This window comes from Rhinolophus ferrumequinum, chromosome 8 (genome assembly GCF_004115265.2).
Source record: "Rhinolophus ferrumequinum isolate MPI-CBG mRhiFer1 chromosome 8, mRhiFer1_v1.p, whole genome shotgun sequence".
Classification (NCBI taxonomy): Eukaryota; Metazoa; Chordata; class Mammalia; order Chiroptera; family Rhinolophidae; genus Rhinolophus; species Rhinolophus ferrumequinum.
In genome coordinates this window covers 75742322-75763180 of record NC_046291.1, presented here as the reverse complement: position 1 = coordinate 75763180, position 20859 = coordinate 75742322, and the positions used below count along the sequence as shown (strand labels likewise).

Below are 20859 nucleotides of genomic sequence, written 5' to 3'. Positions count from 1 at the left end.
GTAGGTGCTCACAAAATATTCACTGATTTGAATTTGATACAATTGAATTAGTCTGTAGAGAATACAGAATAAGAAGTGCTGTAATATTAGGTAAGGCATAATGAGTTTAAATTTTAAGGTGAGAACAATTTCCTTTGGGACTCTTCCTTACGGTTGTGTCCAAACTGCTGCATAATTCCACATTCTTGGCAAATTTAGAATTATTTTTTCCCTATTTATTTGCTCCCCAGTTTCACTTTTCACATTCTGTCAACTCTGTTTTTATTCTTAGCTTAGATCACCAAAACCCCAGACACTTGTTATCTTTATCAGTAAGCTATTGCTGCATAACAAACAAACAAAATCTTAGTGACATACAGCAAAAAACATTTATTTCTCGTGTCTGTGGGTCGGATAGTTTAGGGCAAGCTTGACTGAATAGCTCTGCTTTAAGCTGTAGGTCTGACTGGACTTATCTACTCATTGAGAGCTGCCTTCTGTTCTGTACCATATGCATTTATTAATATTTACCCTGGAGCCCAGACTGAAGGGGCAACAGCTACCCAGGGGAGCTCCTGTCTTGGCCTTAGCAGAGAAGCAAGCAGGTGCGTAGAAGTCTGTAATGTATCTTAAGGCCTCAGTCTGGAAGTGACACATTGTGATTCCTACTCACAGTACATTGTCCAAAGCAAGTCATATGGCCAAGCCCAACATCAACGAAGTGGAGGAAACAAATGTCACCCACTCTAGTGAGTTTCCCCACATAGTACCATGACAAAGGAGGTAAATATATAAATCTAATTAAGCGAAGACTAGAAGAATTGTGAACAATGATTAAATATGCCACACCTCTATTCTGATTCTGGTCTTCATAACATCTTTCCTAGACAATCACATATCCATTCTGCCACATGATTTGGGCCTGCCATGCGATTACGAACATTTTGGTTGCAGGTTATAGACTATGCAGTTAAACATGACATATATTATCTAACAAGAAGTCTAGAGAAAGTGTTTAGGATTGGGCTGAAAGTTCAACAATGTTATTGAGGGCTCAGGTTTTTTGGTAACTGTTTCTTTTTCATCATGTTAATCTTTTGTTTGTATGCATGTTGCCTCATGGTGACAAGATTGCTGCAGTAGCTCCAAGCATCACATGATTGCACAGTGATGTTCAAAGCAGGAACTAAAAAAAGAAGTGTATCTTCATACACTCCTCTTCTTTTATCAGGGAAAACAATCTTCTCTTGTAGCTTCCCAATTCCTTCCCCTAACCAGAACTCTCTGATCACTCAAAGCTTTAAGGGATGCAGAATCTAATAGAGAACACTTTCCGATTATGTCTTATGAGTTGACTCCAAAAACAAGAAAAAAGTTGGCAGAGGAATAGCATATGTATAAGAAATCAATGGTATCTGCACACTCTCAAATAATTTCACCTACCTGGCCTAATATTTAAGGCTCTTTATCACACAGTCTTTAACTCCCTTTAAAGCTTAATACGTTAAGATTTGTCTAAATAAGGCAGAGTGAATATTTTCCTCAGCACCCCACAATCTTGCTATCGTTCTTCCCATCACTGACGTGTCTGTTTACCTCTTCTTCATCTTCCCCAAACTCCCCTTTGTCCCTACTCTTAACTCTCCAGTTTAAGTCTTACTTATTCTTGAAGATTCAGTTCTTCTTTCGGAAGTCTTCCATGGGTGCTTCAGGCTGGTCCGATGCCCCTCCATGTATTCCCAGTGCTCCTGTACTTCCTCGGTTACAGGATTTTTCATGACAAAATGTTTCTACTTGCTTATCTATATGCTCCCCTAACTAGACAAGAAACTTTTGCAGCATAGGGGTCGGGTCTTGGTTATTATATTACTAATGTCTTTCCTAGCTCCTGACACAGAGCAGGCTCTCAGGATTTTCTTTTGCAAATAGCTGAATGAATTGAAGAGTATGTGCCCTAGAATGCTTTCATCTCTATCTTTCTGTATCTACCTATCAAAAGAAAAAATAACTTTCTCCAGATTTTAATATACACTTCATTCAGGAGCCTGTTTTTCTTGAATGACGTTCAGCTCACAAACCTCTCCTACTACCGACCACATGTAAACCACTTCTGCACTAAATGTCACAAAGACCTATAGGACACCTTTCTTAGCATTTAGTACTGTTTACGACACCTGCTGTGTTCTATTTTGTATACTATTTGAATACTTTTATTAGCCCTTACTAGATGGTAAACTTCTTGATTTCTTTTTTACAATCTAATATGTCTACCTCATTGCTATAAAGATTCAAAGTATTCAAGTATTCAAAGCGAACAGCCATGATTATTTCCCACTTTTCTACACGATGTGGATGGATGTGTTTTGAGCTTATCTTCTTTCCATCTCTTGGATGAAAAAATATATACATTTCCATATCGGAGTTCATTATTATTTGTGCTTTAGCCTTAATTTCTTCCCTCCCTGCTGGGTTGTCCCCAATTCATCACTTTTTCTAAGAAATGGATGAAAATCTTGACTTCCTTGATATCTCACCACATTCCATTTTGACTACCCGTCTGTGAAATGTATCATTTAGCATTCTGGTATGCTGCATTTTGTATTTTTCTCCCCACTTCTGCTACAAATATTTTTTAAAGTTCATTGAGAATCTCCATTGATGATTCAGATGATGTTTTGCAGCCAATGATTCAATGAATACTTACTGAATTTCTGGTACTTGCCAAACATTGTCTAGTTACTGGGGATCCAGCAATAAAAGAAATAGGTATAGTCCTTACTCTCCTGGATTTTTCATTCTAAGCAAGGGAAGCAAGTAATCAGTAAACACATCAGTCTCATTTGTCAGGTGGAGAAGGGAAGTAAGGCAGGGAAGTGACATGGATGTTCCTGTTAGCAGCGGTTGACATTTTTTTTAAAGGTGGGTAGATTGGAAAGGCGACAATAATAAGATGACATTTGATCAGAGACTTAGGGCAATAGAGTTGCCTGCAGAGGAAATAGTAGGTGCAAAGTCCAGCCACAGAAATATGCTTGGCGTGGACAAGGACCAGCAATGGGGATAGAGTGGCTGCCGGCAAGTGATGACGGGGAGAGAGGAAGCAAATGAAGTCAAGTAATTGGTGGAAAGTCGGGTCATGTGCTGCCTTAAAAGTGATGACAGGGAATTGGATTTCATTCTGAGCACGATGGGAAGCCCTTGAAACTACTAAATATTTGTTTCATTATCGGTAATAAACGTCTATGCTGTTTTTTAAAGTCCTGTAAAGGGATTGTGTTGTTGGTTGCACAACAGTCTGTACTTGATGCCACTGAACTGTACATGTAAAAATGGTTAAAATGGTAAATTTTATGTTATTCATATTTTACCACAATTTTTAAAAATCTGTGTGTGAGTCTTGTGGGCCAGAATCTGTGCAAAGTGCTGGTGACCATAAGAGCACACAGATGATGCCGGCACTCAGAATCTACTTTGAGAAAATATATTTCATATATTATAAATGTAAATACACAACGCAAGGTAGCATAAATCATGTTCTAAACAAGAGGGCTAGGCTAGGATTTCACTGAGTGTGTTCTCAAAAACATTAGTCTAGAGGGATGTCCTTTGAAATAAAAGGATCTTACTCAAATAAGTGTGGGAAATACTACATCCTGCAGCCCCTCGTGGTGATTCCCAGGGCACATTGGCATATCACAAGCTCTAAAATAAACACACATGAAAGAAACCCATTTAACATTGTTTAACCCGATGTTGCTAAACCATTTTGATCACAGGCCCTTTTTCCCATATCACCTATTACCATCCTCAGGAACTGGAATCCCAAAGAACCATGTTCCAGGAGACACAACGTTGAGGTAGGGAGGAGAGAGTTTGTGGAGAAAGTGCCATCTGAGCTGAGCATTAAAGGAAACAGGTCACTTAGAGACAAGGAAGGGCGTTTAAGGCAGGAGAAATGTTAAGGAATTCACTTCAAAGTTAGGTCTCCTCAAAACTTAACCTCGCCGAATATCACTGAGCTACAGAATGAATCTTCTAAATATACTGACAAAATCAAAATTTTGGCAATCGTTGGTAAATTTCTTCTAAATCACTCAAGATGTCAATTCATTAAGATTAATTATTTTGTAGAAGTTTCCTTAATTCCTTGTCATTATTTTATGGACAACAAAGTTAAGCCCAGAGAGACTAAAATTTACTCAGTCACCCCTGCCTAATTGAGGGCAGAGTGTTAGTTTTCCTTTTCTGGGGCTGGCGTCCTGTTCCATAAAGGAGGGGGTTATGGTCTTTGTATGTCTGCAATAGACACTTTGGAATGAAAGCAAAAAATCGATTCCTATGCAAGATGCAGATTTCATCACGCAGTGGATATGGAAACAGAATCAAATTAAAGAACAACGCAAGCTTGGATTTTAATGGAGCTCATCTTTGTTTCTTTTGCAGATCAAATTTTTGGCTCTCATCTGCACGCAGTGTGTGAACGTGAAAATTCCACCGTTCCGCGGTTCGTAAAGCAATGCATTGAAGCTGTCGAAAAAAGAGGTGGGTAACTGAATATGCAGCCATTTCTCCCCATTACTGCACTCCCCCTGCACAACCAACGCTGAAGTTAACAGCACCACTTGATTTGTCTGGAAAGCCAGGCAATTAAAACTTGACTTTTGTTAATCGGTTAAGAGGATCAAGTTTCTTATTAACTTCAGCTTGTTTTTACAATAGGGACATCAGTAATTCCCACTAATGTTCTTTTTTTTAATTTTTTTTTTTTTTAATATTTTGTCTGTCTGACATGTTGTTGATTCAATTGCAAACTTCTTGTTTTCAAGCCAGTGATAAAACATTCATAAAATATCAGCACTCACAGTGTTAGAACCCTCCTAACATTCATGCTGGTAGATGTTGTGCCAGAACAATTTTTGGTAAGCCCCCAACTGAAGCAAATAGCATTTCTACTTGCAAACAGTGATATTCCATCTTCCATGTGTTTCTGTTCAGTCAGAATACGGCTAACTGGTTTTCCTGGAACAATTAACAGATGCACCTCCAGTGTTAAGATGACCTTTGATCCTTATATTTCAACATTCTGTTTTTCATCTGAAATTATTTCATCTTACTGAGAGGAACAAAACAAAACCCAACTGACTCATCATTTCTATGCTAGTCTATCTGTGGGATGTTTTTCCTTCATACTATGACTTCATTCATTCAAGGTCATTTTCCCTGGAAGGTACACACAATAGATGCAGAATCTCAAAAAAAAAAAAAAAATGTATTGTATAAAAATATGAAGCTTCATCACCATCTGTTACAAGTTTACAACATATTCCCAGGATCTTGGGGGATATATATCATGTAAAAGATAGAAGTGTTTTCAGAAAAAGAATTGGTGAATCTATTCCCGGTTTCAGCTCCCAATCTCTTAAAACAATAGAACCAAGGGGAAAAAAATCCTTATCAAGTTATCTGCTAGGGAAAAGCTATTTTAATTCTCTCAGTGTTACCTGGCTTTATTATAGAAGCATAATAAAAATGGTCTGCAATTTCCAACTCCTGGAAATTCATACTTTAATTATACTGTAAGGACAGCCTTGGGATCCTAGTATTCCCATATCAGTAGGGAATGGAGAATAACAAGAAGGGGACGAGTAGGTAGGGAAAGTGGATAAAGAGACTGGCTTTGGAGAAAAGCATATCAACACATCAGAGAGAAGAGCTGAGAGTTCAGAGAGAAAGTAGGAAACAGTAAAAGCAGAATGAACATGAAGAGAAGTGTAGGTGAGGAAGGGAGTCAATTGGCGTTTAGAAAGAAATGTGTTTTTACTGCATGTTGCAATCTCATTTAATTTTACAAGTACATATTTGAGGAATAGATACTCTTTAATAAGGAGTTCAATCCAAAATGGATCACTGAAAATGTTATAATGTTATTATTGCCAATAGCTAAATTATCCTTTTCAGGAAATCTTCATTCACTTGTACTCAGTACTGACTGTGTGAGCACTGTTATATTAGAGCAGAAATCCAAATAGGACTTTGGGGGAAGCTGTACATAATAAGATGTGTGCACATATGAAAAAAAAAGTGGCTCTTTACCTCTCTACTTCATGTGCATACCCCAGGCACAATGAAAATTCTGCCAGATACAGCCTTGCGGTATACAGATACCATAATATTGTAGAGTAGAAATGTCTATAAATAGAAACTGTATCTTTTGTTCATGGCATTTTTAGTGAGATTTTTAATAAAATAAGACAATGTTTTCACCGACAGGAGCAATCATGTCTGGCACTATATTTCATTGTCCGAGTGTTTACTCTTAAATTGAATTTGTAGATCCAGTGCTAATCACACATACGATTATTAAAATAATTCCCAAGCATTTTAATGAAATTCAAAAACCATAATTCCACAAAGAAACTGGTAATTCGAAGCACTTTGGCAGTGTCAGTTTAAAGGAACTTTATGGAAATGTTCAGTAAAATCTCAGAATCAGTAGATAAACCTCTCACATCATTGCAAGATTTACAAGTGTGTACTTCTGATTATATTTTTCTAGGATCATTTTGTTGGATTAATATTCTTACATTTATACGCCAATTCTATTTACTCAAAGTGCTGTTTTTACTAAATTCTGGCATAAAGCACCTTAGGACAGAAATAATTTATGTGAATCTAAGTCCAATGTTTATGCAGGCTTCTGATGACATTTTATGCTGGGGTTGGTATTAGGAAGGAGCATAGAAAGGTGCCAAGTCTCTCGGCACGACTGGGACTCAGCATATCTGCAGCCCTCTTTCTAATGGCCAGATCCTCTTCCAGCCAAGACACTCAACTGCAGAGTCATGGGAAATGCTTATGGACCATTTATGGGAAAGGCACATTTAATGAAAACTGTGTGTTTACTCTCACAGTCTTAGAGAAATGGCCTCAATACTCACTATAGCATCACATCGACTGTCATAAAAAACTGTTTCCTTTTCTCTTTTTGTCTTAGCAGTATTTCCCTGCCTTAAAAAAAAAAAAAAATCACCTATGAACTGTATCTGTACTTTTTTAGTGCTCTTTACATGCTTGATTTCAAACAAAACAATATCAGGAAAGCAGATCTCAGCATTTATTCATTCAATCATCCACTCATCTATTCATTCATTCATTCATTCATTCAGTTTGTTACTTGCACTTGGCAGAACAAAACTGTTTACGATCCTATAGTCTCCCCAGGGAAATTCTACCCAGTGCTTGGCACAAGACGGATTCTTTATTCATCCCTGGTCAGATGGTATTACATTTTAAATTTTGCATCTCTTGGACATGCCTAGAAGAAACTCTATTAGTGAGCCAAATGTAAACCAATTTAGCGAATAACTTGTTTAGTATGTTTCCTTATCTTGATTTGGTTTTCTTCATTCCTCTAAACCACCAGAGCATTCTCTTCCTCACCAACTGTTATAACTGGATAAAAGTCACTTTTGTGGTTTCTGACATTGCCTGCTCAGCCTAGAATATATACACAAAACTTGGAGGACAAACTGTAAAGGAGTGCGATAGTACTTTTTTAAATATATATATATATATATATATATGTATATATGTATATATATGTGTGTGTATATTATATATATATAATTTTTCAATCACAGTTGACATACAATATTATATTAATTTCAGGTATATAACACAGTGATCAGACATCTATATAACTTACAAAGTGATCACCCTGATAAATCTAGTACCCGTCGGACACCATACATATTATTACAATATTATTGACTATGTTCCTTATGCTATACTCTACATCCCCATGAATACCCTGTAACTACCAATTTGTACCTCTCAACCCCCACCCTCCTCACCCATCCCCCTAAACCTCTTCCCACCCAACAACCACCAAAATGTTCTCTGTAACAATGAGTCCATTTCTGTTTTGTTTGTTTATCTTGTTCTTTAGATTCCCCATATAAGTGAAATCATATAGCATTTGTCTTTGTCGGTCTAACTTACTCCAGTCAGCACAATACCCTCTAGGTCCAACCATGTTGTTGCAGATGGCACGATTTCTTTCTTTTTATGGTTGAGTAATATTTCCTTGTGCATATGTACAGCCTCTTCTTTATCCAATCATCCACTGATTGCCTCCATATCTTGGCCATTGTAAATAATGCTGCAATGAAAATATGGACGCACATGTCCCTTCAAAGTAGTGTTTTAGGTTTCTTCAGATAGATACTAGGAAGTGGGATTGCTAGGTTTTTCTTTGTCTCTTGCTATAGCCGTTATTGTGAAGTCTATTTTGTCTGGTATAAGTATTACTACCCCAACTTTTTGTGTTGGTTTCCATTTTCATGAAGTATCTTTTCCCATCCTTTTACTTTCAGGCTATGTGTGTCTTTCAAGTGAGTCTTTGTAGGCAGCATACATAAGGGATTTTTGTTTCTTATCCATTCAGCCACCCTGTGTCATGGGGTCCCACACGCTCTTTGGGTGTGTCATCTTTGGAGGTGGCTTGATGGTGATCTGACAAGATCTGGAATCGGCAACTGTGTGTGCGGTCTCCTGGGGCCTCCTGGGAGGGGCCCTGCCACAGGCCAAGTTCAGCCTAAACCTCTGCCTTGCCTGAAGTCACCCGGCATGAACCACAAAATGATCCGTAAAGGTCTTCCACCCACACTGGGTTTGGAGGTCCCTGGGAGAGGCCAAGCCATTAACCAAGGCTGTCTGCAACTGGTGCTGGGCTCGGGGCTTCTTAGCAAGAGGTATCGGGCATGCCAACGCCAGATACTGCTTGTTTGGGATTTGTGAACCTTTCTGAGATTTTAGGAAAGTCTGCAGCCTGAGTCAAAACAGGCCATTTGTATGGAAAAGCCACTGGAAGCAGTTTGGGTGGGTCTGCAAGTTGGGTGGGACAGGGTCTCAGGGAATCACCAGGGCAAGGCAAATGGTGTCAGCCAGGTTGATGGAGACTTAAATACGGCAGCTGCTGAGTGAGGGGAGGGCTCAACAAAGAAACAATGGCTTCCATCAGAATCTCTGTTTGGGAGAAAGGTTCCCCTCCAGCCCTCTCCCTGAAGCCAGGCTACTCAGTTCTTTCCCCTATGTCACTGGCACCCCTCAAGCTGCTGCCCCAGCACTGGAACTAAGAGTGAAAGAGTCTGCCAGCAAGTAAGTCTATGTTCAGGCCCTTTGAGAGGAATGCCCAGAACTCCAGAACTCTAGCCACCTTCCATCTTACTCAATCACAGTCTCCACTCGTTTTCACAGCCAGAAGATGTGGGAACCTCTCTCCCTGGCACTGGAACCCTGGACTGGGAAGCCTGGTGTGGGGCTAGGACGCCTCACTCCTCAGGGGGGATATCCCTCCTGATTTTTAACTGCCACGTACACTGTGGGACCAGCCTGTTCCCTGTCTCCGTCCCTCCTACCAGTCTCCATGTGGCTTCTTCTGCATGCTCTTACTTGTATGATTTCTGTTAAGCTAGACTTCAGGTGATTCTCAAAGGTGGTGATTCTGTAGTTTAGTGGTAATTTTGATGCGGTCCTGACAGGAAGGAAGCAGAGCATTTACCTACTTCACCATCTTGACCTAGGTCCTCAGAAGTATGTTAGTCTTTAAAGTTCTTCCAAGTGGTTAATTCTCCCTTGGCTTGCCTTAACAGTTGCAGAAATTGTATATGAGATATTGGAAGTCACCAATGAATAACTCAATTTATGTTTCTTCTTCCAAAGCAATTTCTGTGGAAATATCAAATAGCCAATGCTCAATCCATATAGTAAACTAACCAAAAGCATGATGTCATCTGGCTTTTTTTGGGGGTGCGTGGGGTGCATGGAAGGTGCCGTCTAGGGGAACAAGCATATAGAGGGAGGCACTGTGATATACAGTTGGTGTGTAGATCTAAGCAGTGAGAAATCCATTTCTCACTGTTTTATAAACTATTTTGTATAGTTTATAATCTCAAAAGTATATAGAAATTGCTCACTTAAAAATAGGGTCTCTTTATTTCTTAGAGACAAGGGCCTAGGAGACATGAACTAAACAAAGCATATAATCCAAACTGGTACAATTAGGATTAAGAACTTAATCCATAGTTATTGTTATCAAAGCATATAACTGACTACTCTTTGTGAAAGTCCATTGTTTAGAAAGAGCCATGCACATTGTTTAATATGAGTTGAATGAAGTAACAGCCACTAAGTGTTTGTTGCATTTGTGCAACAAGTAGCTATTTAGTACCTCTCATGTGTCATTCTTTATACTACCAGCTAAGAATATAGAGGAGATATACATTAAACACACACACACACACACAAACACACACACACAGCACAAACTGTGATAAGTGCTATGGAAGAAAAGAAGAGGTACTCAAAAAGAGGATAACCACTACAATTTTAAAAAGTACGGGAAGTTTGCTTAAAAACGACATAAAAGGGAATGCGGGAAATGGGGAGATGTTCGTCAAACGGTATAAAGTGGCAGTTATGTAATGTGATAAGTCTAGGATCCAATGTACAGCATGATGACTCTAGTTAATACTGTGTTGAACACTGGAAATATATTAAGAGAGTAGATTATAGGTGCTCTCATCACACAATAATATGGTAGCTATGTGAAAAGATGATGTGCTAATTACCTTGACTGTAGTAATCATATCAAATCATCATGTTGTACGCTCTAAATATATACAATTTTATTTAAAAATCTTTTAAAGGACATATGAAATACTGAATAATAAACACATACTTGTCTGTCTTTTGCCTCCTGTTAAAACCAGGAGAAGTTTAATTTGGCCTATTTCCCAGATTATTTTCTTGACACATTGTAACAACGCCATATAAGGAGTCACCTGGTGTGAGATAACCAAAAAGACATCCCTTAAATGGTAAACCAATCCTTTTTCTGCCCAACAATATCAGCTATTGCATAAGACTTCTTTTATATAATAATGGAGTTAACTAAACGAATAAGCATATTTCTACCGTAAATGTAGTTTTTATGCATCCAATATATTTTTGTGAGGGAATGGGACTGGTTTAAAAAAAAAAAATGATTTGATTTCGTTTGGATGGGCACTCATCCTTTTAAATATGGTTTAACAACTTATTCTTCTTCCATGAGTCTCAGTTCTGGTTAATATGCCCCCAAACTATTTAACAACATTAAAATGATACCTAGAGATCTTAACACTACTGAACCGTATAGTTTAAAATGGTTAAGATAGCATATTTTTATGTTTTTTTAATCACAATTACAAAATAATGATACCAAGTTTTTCAAATTTGAAGATTCCAGCTATAAGCTACTTTGTCTAATTCCTCAGCAGATGCTCATCAACAAGTTTGTCTTGTTTCTTTTTTCTGGAACACAAAATACTATGACAAGAACGATATACAAACTTACATATTTGACTTGGTGCCTAAAAGCCACCCTGGGATCCATAACCTTGCTTAAAGATTTAAGAAAGACCTTTAGTCTACTTCTGAGAAGGTCCTTAGCCTCAAAAACTTTATCTCTCAACTTGACTTCTTAGCAGCTGTTATATTTTTTTGCTGTCGTTTGTTTGACAGGATCCAGTTATAGGTTCCGATGTCTGTTTAAAGAAACAAGGAGGCTGTTGGCTTTAAAATTCCCTCATTGCTTGTGTGATCAGCATTTTCCCAGGCTTTTCTACATAGTTTGCCAAGCAAAGGGACTGACCTTTTGTAGCAAACACTTTTTCATTTCAAAATGCTCACTTTGATTTTTGTCCCATTTTATGCTCATTCCAAACTGTTTACAACCCACTAAAAATGACTGTGAATTATATGTTTGTGTAATGGATTCCTTTTGTGGTCGGAGTGGAATGTTTACTTTGAACAATTAGTTATCTTTGGGTAGATTATAGCAACTTGGAAAAAGAATTGCTAAAATTATTATTATACCTTAACTGTTTCTTTTTGGTAATTCCTCTGCTGTTACATGAAGTTTGAGAGAATGTCACATTAACCAGCCCATGACATTATAAATTAAATCTATTTCTTTAACTGTGTGAGTATTTATTTGGAAATATTTGTTAATATTGTATGAAGGCACGGTTATACACCTACTCAGGAATATGCTTATCTAACTCATAAAAATTCACAATATGGAATCTACATAAATACGTAGATATTTATGTGTGTGTGTGTTACATTTTATAATAGATACGCATGCATTATTGCATGTATGCATGTACATATATGCATTATTACATAAATAACAGGCATGATTATAGTATAGCTATTATGCCAAGAGATAGCCAGCATTATACTTGTTAATACAATTTTCCTCGTACTGAAGTCAGTGCACCAGTCTGCCTTTTGAGAGCCTATGAAGTATGCACTTGCAACAGTTAAACTTTACATAGTCTTTTCCCATTGCCTGAGAATCCAGGCCCCTCAAGCGCAGATTGTATTGCCTTCACTAGACAAGCTCTGCTCTCAGTTCTGCTAATTTTGTACTGTTCATTCTTTCCCACTTTGGGATAATCTATTATAGTTGGATCCAGGCACGCACTAAAGGCTGATACTTCCATGAAGAATGTGCAATTTGTACTGTTTAGTTTGTGACGAGATTCTTGAAAACTTTTATGATTCTATCTTGTTCCAGAGAGACTTCTGCTTGCTAGTTTTATAAGCAGTGAGTGGGGGGAAAAAAAGTCACAAAAACAAAACACACTGATAAAAATTACATGCTCAAAAAAAAAAAAAAAAGGAAAAAATCAAGAGTTCAAGATAAGCACTTTTTCTTTTTCCCCAGAGAATATTTGTGGACTGAACAAAAATGTTTCTGAGGACGCTGACCTACATGTTGCTATTTTTTGTTTTTTTTTAAGTGCTTGTTTTTCATGCCTAAACTTAGGCATCCCCATGCATTTACAATAGAGATGATCCTCAGAGAAGCTCAGTGAAAGACTACAGCAAATGTTCCTTAGTTTTTACTTCTGAGTTAAAATTAAGTCTAGTTTAGTGTTTTGGTGTTTTGTGTTTTGCTTGGTTTGGTTTGGTTTTAATGCAAGCCCAGCGACAGCACCTTCCTGACAGCAGTAGTGTTGTACTGGGTCCAAGTTGGAATTGGCTCTTTGGGGTAGTCCTGCTGAGGCCTCTGTGTCTGTAAGAAAGCCACATTCAGGGCTAGAGGGGAAGACAAAATCAAAAAAGAGTAAACAGGAAACAGCCAGCAAGAATATAAAAGAGAAACTAGAAAAAAGACAACCCAAAGAAATCAGAGATGACAAGGTAGAGAGAGAGAAAAAAGCTGTGTTTTGCAATTAAGAAAACAAATGGAGATAAAAGGGCACGCTTGTGAGGTCTGTAATGAAGAGAAGACAGGCGACTGAGCCAGTTCTTGTCTCTGCTGTCGTTACCTGATACCTGCTTCTCTGTTCCAGAAAAATTTACTCTTATTCAAGAAAATGCTTGTAAGTTCAATCTCGCCATGAATGGCAAGCTTACACTGAATGTTCACAAATGTTTTGATGTAGTTAGTAATTAATTCACTCTACTTATTTGTGACATTTAGTGGAGTTTATCTACATCTAGCAATACACAACAGTCTTATTATCAAAAGGAGAGCTTAAACATTGCAACAGTTAATATAGAAATGAATGTGCAATTCAACAACCGGAAAGGCTATCTTACGTATCCAGCATTGTGTCTCTGGTCAAATCAGTCGGCGGATATTCCCACACTTTCGAGTCCAGAATGCATACAAGTAAATAATGTCTCTTCCCAGATAAATCCTGAGTCTAACTTCCAACCTCCATCCCCACTACCACCCCCATTCTAAAGTTTAGGTTCTTTACATACTTTTCCCTTGGAGTCAGTTGGAAAGAAACAGAGCCAAAACTAATACCCTAGGCAAATAGCCTCTTATTGTGGATAGAGGATTTAAGTAATGCAACACTTCAACATGTCGAGCTGCAGTACTCTAAAATATGCTATCGTGGTGTCACGTACATGATGGGAGTTCTGGGTCTGGGAGTTTTTTTGTTATAAACCCCTATATTCAGAAGTTAATGGTTCAACCATAAAAATAATCTTGGCTGAAAGTTAGCAGGATATTTTAGCCTGGAAGCAAATGTATACATTTTTTTTTTTAATCACATGCATTTGGAAAGCAAAAAACAGGAGAAAAAATGATAATAGTAATAATAATAATAATAATAATAATAATAATAATAATAATAAGGCAGTCAGATTTTCAGATATTTGTTCCAAAATGGATTTGTAGTTTTTAAATATAATTTTTTGTTCTTATTGCATAATGTGAATCAATTTATTAAAATAAAATAAATCATCAAAACTTTCAAGAGTGTCACTCCATTTTGTGAAATAATCTATTGTTTATTGGTTAAACAGAATCTATACATTCTGTTTTCATAGACATTTCCCTAGAGCTTAAAAATTATGAAAATTAAGAGATTTTTAAGTAATACAGGAAGCTACGGATGAGACCAAAATATTATACTCTTTTGTAGGTTTCTTAATGAATAATATTCCCTTTTAAAATGGGGTAAAATGCGTTTTCCAAGGAATATTCACACTTTCAAATGAAGCGTGTCCAACTTAAGTATTAATTATTAATCTACATATATATATATATAGTAAAAAGACATCCAGAGTCCAGGAGAAGTAGTTGTATTGGTCTGTATAATTGAACATGGCATGTTTTCCTCTACAGGATATTTTAGAGTAATTTACTCATCTCCTTAAAAGGTTCTTGTCCTGGGGATTATTCTAAATTCTGTGAGTGTTTATCTTACAGTTTAACAGTCTGTGCAGTTAGAAGTTTTTTTCTTGGGGTCGAAATAATATTATTTTGCTAGTTTTTATCTCCTATTGACCAATTTTATACTTTGCCAGCCACCTCCTATTTTCAGTTCAGAAAAAAAAAAAAAGCAATCAATCAAAAATATCAAGGGCAAGACACTTTAAGAAGAAGAATTAACAGCAAAACCAGAATACCTCTGAAATGATACTGCTGGAAGAGTTCAGGAAGTTATGATAGACTGTAGACCCAAAATGTAAAATCACACTCATTTTAAGGAAATATGAATGTCCTGAGATTTGGGGTGAAAGCACAGTATATAGAAGAAAAATATTTAAAATATTACCGTCAGTGAATTGTGTACTCTTTCATAGAGGGAAGATGGATTTATTTTTCTCTCTTAACATAGTGTCCAGCACATAATTCTCAATAAATGATAAATAAATGGATACATTATATTCAACATTGCTTAAATCTTCATTGGAAAGTTGCATACCATTGCTACATCTGCACATAGTTGACACTAAAAAGATCAATGACAATGGTTGTTGGTGGAAGACTGCTGAATGATGTACAGAGAATAACGTGGTTTGCAAATCTGCTTTTTAAAATTTTAAACCGTTTCTGATGACAGTATATTATATTGTTGTAAACCTGAAAGCTTTCCAAATGCATGTGATATCATTCTTTTCCATTTATGTCCAGCTATGCTAAAGATTTGAAGTTGCGTTTCCTTACAGATTGTGTGCTCATCAATTTTTGGATATTATATTTAAGTTCACCATCCAGCCTCTGAAAGGATATCTGTTCTCTACTCATTTTCATCAGAGGAAGTCGTATTGTATTAGGCATTGTTTCATCACCAGTAGCCGGCTGTTTCTGATCAAGTAATTTAATGGCAACTGTGACTTGTAAGTGACATGCCTGAGAATGGTCAGACATAGGCTCCGGTCCCATAACCACACAGAAAGTTGAGTAACATATCTTTAATTCATACGTTGAATACCATGTTGGTGTTGTTCTGTTAGCATCTCTCCTCCTTGATTCAGTGTTTCTTTTCTATGGAAATCTCAGGACCTTTTTATTTTAATGATAATTTTTTAGTTGAAAGAGTCTGTCAAAGAATTTCAAAGGAGAAATATATAGTCAGTTGCATAGACCTATCAATTTGAAGCTAATGAGGACAGGATACTAATATTCTACCTTCTGGCATGATTTTGCTATTGGATATTGATTTCATTTTTCTCCGAATTTATTTCACAGCAGAAAAAAAGTTAAGCTCTGCTGATGCCATCAAAAGCTCTATTACAACTGAATACGCCAGTGTCATTAAAACGGACTATTATCTTTCTTGTTTTAAAAATGAGGCTCTTCTTATTATGTTGTGCATTTTTGACAGTTGCAGCTAACTTAACTCTTTCGTCTCCCTACAGCATAGTGGAACACCTAACAGACGGTATTGCAATCACTGTAGCAAGCCTTCTTTAATTTTGTCTTGAAGGCAGGCAGTTGGCATGTATTTGAAATTGCATAGCGTAATATCAAAGTCTATACACTTGGCCTAAAGTTTGACAGCATATGAAACTTGCATTTCCTCTGGATCTAATTCTTGACTCTGATATGTCATGCTACTCGTTCTCTCAGTGTAAGCTCAATCATGCCTAAAGCCTCAGTGATTCTTTCAATGATGTCAAAGCTCCTATATGAGAATGACTCTTCAAGCTATTTCTTACACTCAGACCTGAGGTGTAGAAACAACACTTCTTGAATTTTCCTCTGTCATCACAAATTCAACTTTACAAACTGAGCTTTCTCCAACAAACCTATTCTTCCTCCTTTATTCTTTAGCTCAGTCAATGGCATCATGACCTATTTTTCCCACTGCCCTAAAAAGAAATATGTTGGACATCTTAGATTCTTTTCTTGCATTACACACTATATCATTCACTAAGTCTAATTATCTCTAATTTTTTACTATCTCTTAAATTTGATTCTTCCTTTCACCTCCTATAATCTTGATCGGACTCCCATAATTTCTTTTGAGATAAACCTCCTAATTGATAGCACTGCTTTGGTTCTCATTCCTGCCCAGGCTACCCTTCTCAATGCTGCTGTTATTTCTCTTAAATACAAATAGAGTTGTGTTAGTCCTCCTTAGAACCCTCCAATGTTTCTTCTTAACCATCAGGATAAACACAATTCCACACGAATTATTTCCATTAAAAAGGCTAAGAATATGACCTCCGTCCAGTGTCTAGCTTCATATCCTCCTAAGTTGCTTCCTATGTTCCAAGAATATCAACTACATGAAGATTTCCAAAGGCTGATATTCCTTCCATGGGCTATTCCCTCTCAAAGACTCTCTTCCTGTCTATCTACCTGCCAAATTCATATTCATCCTCTTGTGCATAACATAGCACAAGAGGACCATTCCCAAAGAATAGTCTCTGACTGATATCCTCAACCACCTTTCCAAGGTCTCTTGAATATTATTAGAGTTCCCTCCACAGCATTTCGATGACAACTTTGCTTTCTCTAATATAGCACTCCTTGCATGAGACTGTAATGGCTGGTCTCATGACCTGTTTCTTCGTCTAGAATGTGAGTCCTTAAGTCTAGGGATTGTGTCCAGTCTGTCTGTGCCTCCGCAGTGCTTAGCACATCCATGCTGGCATACGGTTGGGGCTCAATTCATGATGACTAATATGAATAGATGGATATTATCCAAGATTTCTTTTTATCCATCCATCCATGAATCCATCCTTAGAGAATCAAATCCTATATACTGACGATTCAATGAACAGCTAGAAGACATAGTGATTATACGGCTCTTTAAACATAATTTGACGTCACATTATCCAGAAGGTAGAGTAACTACCTTAAAAGTGAAAGTAAGTTTGGGGGAGCGGGGTGGGCAGTGTGGTATGATATGTATCTACATCTATATAAATACCACATTAGCAATAGCCTACAATAGTATAAGACAGGACAAAAAAGAGCAATGACTGGTGCTCAGTAAAGGTTTCAGACGAAACATACTTCCTCACCCTTAATAGGGAGAAAACAATTCTCTCAACAAATAGTGTTAAATTGTTTCATAAACCTGAGGGACTCAACTAACTAAAGCCGAATTTGCTGCTTTCGAGATCTACTAGTGTCATAAGAATAAGACTATTGTTTTTCTAGTTCAAAAAATTAATTTCTTTTATATATAAACCTCCAGGCATTGTGCCTGCTTCCCTGTAAGTATGTGTATAATTTTTCCCTTTTTCACTGCCTAGGTCTCTTTCACCATCACCACTTTCCAGCATCTACCATCCCCTGAATAGCCATGTTTCTGATTATCTTTTCCCAAATGTATTAGCTTGCATTATTTAAGGCTGAATCTCATTTTATTATTTCCTGCTCGTATTTCTAAGCTCCTTAAGTCCATTTGTATGATTCTTTTGTCTTCACAGATGTCCACAGTTCCTCCCAATTTAGTATCATCAGCAAATTTAATTAATGCTGTTTACCTCTCCTTCTAATGAAACCAGTCCCTTGTTTCATTTCATCATACAAAGTAAAAATGTATTGGCAGTAAAACAGTCCAAAGAAATGTTCCCTCATTGTAGGAGGGGAAGTTAAGGGTACAGCAAAGAACCATGTGGTGAGGAGTGGACAGGGCAGCAGGGCGGTGAGCTAGTTTGCTGTTGCCCTAAAGCAAAACCTTTTTCACAGCAACCAGACTTTAGCAGATTGCCTGCATTGGTACTGGTGTGTGTGTGTGTGTGTGTGTGTGTGTACATGCACACATGCACATGTGTTCTGTAAGATAGCTATATTACCCTGAGGACTTTTCACTTAAGATCTATTTACTGATATATGAAAAGCATATTTAAATCTATAAATACAAGTACAAATGTAAGGTAATAACATTCAATCTATAGGGTAACTGCAAACTAGATATGGATACACACATCTGTATATATACCAGTTCACAATCATTTTCAGTGAGCTTTTTCTGACATTCATTACTGTCTAAATGTTTATCTCAGTCCTTAACTTGATAACTATTTTAAATCCTAATTACCCTTTGAGTGTAAATAAAATTCCTTATAAATAATAAATTTATAGAATATGATAAGAAAACAATTTTTAGATGTATCCAAATGTCAGTAAAAAAAATATTTTAACCTCTAGAATTAATAGGCTGGAGAATTGCATTTGATTACTGAAAGAGATCTTGCTTGTTAACATCAAGGTAGGCAAGTGTATGCTCAAAAATTGCACCATTAGTCTTTGAAGGTATGGTCATAAATATATGGGGTGATTTATGTAAAGAAAACAAAGATGATATTTATTAAGTACCCACTATGTGCCACAGATAATGTTTGTGCTTTCTAACATGAGTCAACACTATAGATTTAAAGCATACCTTAATTACTCTATAGACTGTATCTCTAATGCCAATAAAATCTTGTAAACATTTGCCACGTTGTATATGAAGAGTCACTCTTAGGAATGAGAATGGATTAGTATAAATCCATTGACTCCACAGGAAAAAAATACTTTCAAGGTTATGCTTTGATTAGGACAGACTGATGGCAGAGCCAATATCTCTATTGTTAGATACAGACGATAGTGCATGTTCACTGTGTTGAAATGAAGACTAACGTATGCTTTACATATAGTACAAAGTCACCAAAGATGGCATTACAGTGGATGGTGTTAATAAAATAGTGACTGGGAATATTGTTAAGTAGTCACAGCCTTGTATTGTTTTTCTAGTGAGAAAAATCTGATACATAATGCATTCTTATGGGAGAATTTTCTCAGATGCCAAGACTTTACAGGCATAACTTCTACAAGCTTTAATGGGAATTTCTTGCCAGCACCTGTTACAGTATAAAGTTCTTACTTTTCACACATAATCCAAGACTGGCTAGGAACACTGACTTGGAAAAACTTATATGGTGAAACCTTCTTGTAATGTTTCCTCATGTATAGTGTTCACCTTTTAATCTTTGGTCTGATATACATATCTCCATGTTTTCTACTCAAATTTTTCCCCCACCGGGAAGACTTCTTTTCACAAGCTTTTTATGGATAGGAGCAGATAAAACATTTTTTCTTATTAGACCTACTGGAGGAAAAGATACATAAGGTATGTCATACATAAGGTATTAGGCTAAAAACTGAATTAATGCTAGAAATCAACTCTTTTTAACTGAAAAGAGTCCTAGAGTATAGATTCTTCAGGAGCCAACAAAAACAATTAGCGTACGATGTGCAAAACACTATAGCCAGTGACTCTAAAACAAGGATCCCAGGTCAAACTCATATAGTTTGGCCATATTCCCCATATTTTTACAGACTAAAATATAGGAAATTTTAAAATTAAAAATAATATTTCATTTAACCCCATGGATAAATCAGTTGGGTAATATTTTGTGCAGAGGAGAAAGAGTTAAAAGAATCCTTAAAATTCCGTATTGTTAGTAAAGTTACATAGATTTCAGGTGTACAATTCTGTAATACATCATCCATCTAACAATTATCACCCCAATAAACTGTAATTTAAAAAATTCCATATTTTTGATTAACTCCCACAAATTCTTATCAGCAAAACAAAAACCAAAACCAACAAGGTTACAGTGCCTCTGCTTCACTGAAAGTGTTGGGGATTTCACAGGAATACTATTTTATAGCCACCACCTCCCTTTTCAAGGTTTTTGAAGTCTACTCTTGTCTGCCTTTTCTTTTGTACATGGCATATACAAATGAAAACAGACTGTCATACTCACAGTCCTGGGTCCCTTGTTTCCTTTGTCGTGTTGGACAGGGTGGTTGTGCAGGGGGAATGCTCTTCACTTGTTGAACATTCTTAAATAGTAAAATTTTTGTTCCGTATTTATCACAGGAGTTTATAAGTAACATTGGTAGGTAACAGAGTTAACGTTGGTAGGAGTTGAAAGCCGGAAACCATGAGAAGACAATTACAAACCTGTTAGTGAAATTTCTCGTGGGGCAAAAGATGGGGTCCAAACAAGACAGATCATGACATATTTGGGGTACCCATTTACCGCCTTCCTTCTTTTTGTTTGCTAGATGGT

The 20859-nt window shown here is 36.9% G+C and overlaps 1 protein-coding gene across 1 annotated transcript in view; it reads left to right on the top strand.

Moving 5' to 3' along the window:
• The window catches only part of ARHGAP15 (Rho GTPase activating protein 15), a 620743-nt gene that overhangs the window by 386603 nt on the left and 213281 nt on the right, over positions 1–20859 (top strand). Inside the window, 1 exon segment of the mRNA XM_033112294.1 lies at positions 4423–4521. Coding sequence (XP_032968185.1) covers positions 4423–4521 — 99 coding nt within the window.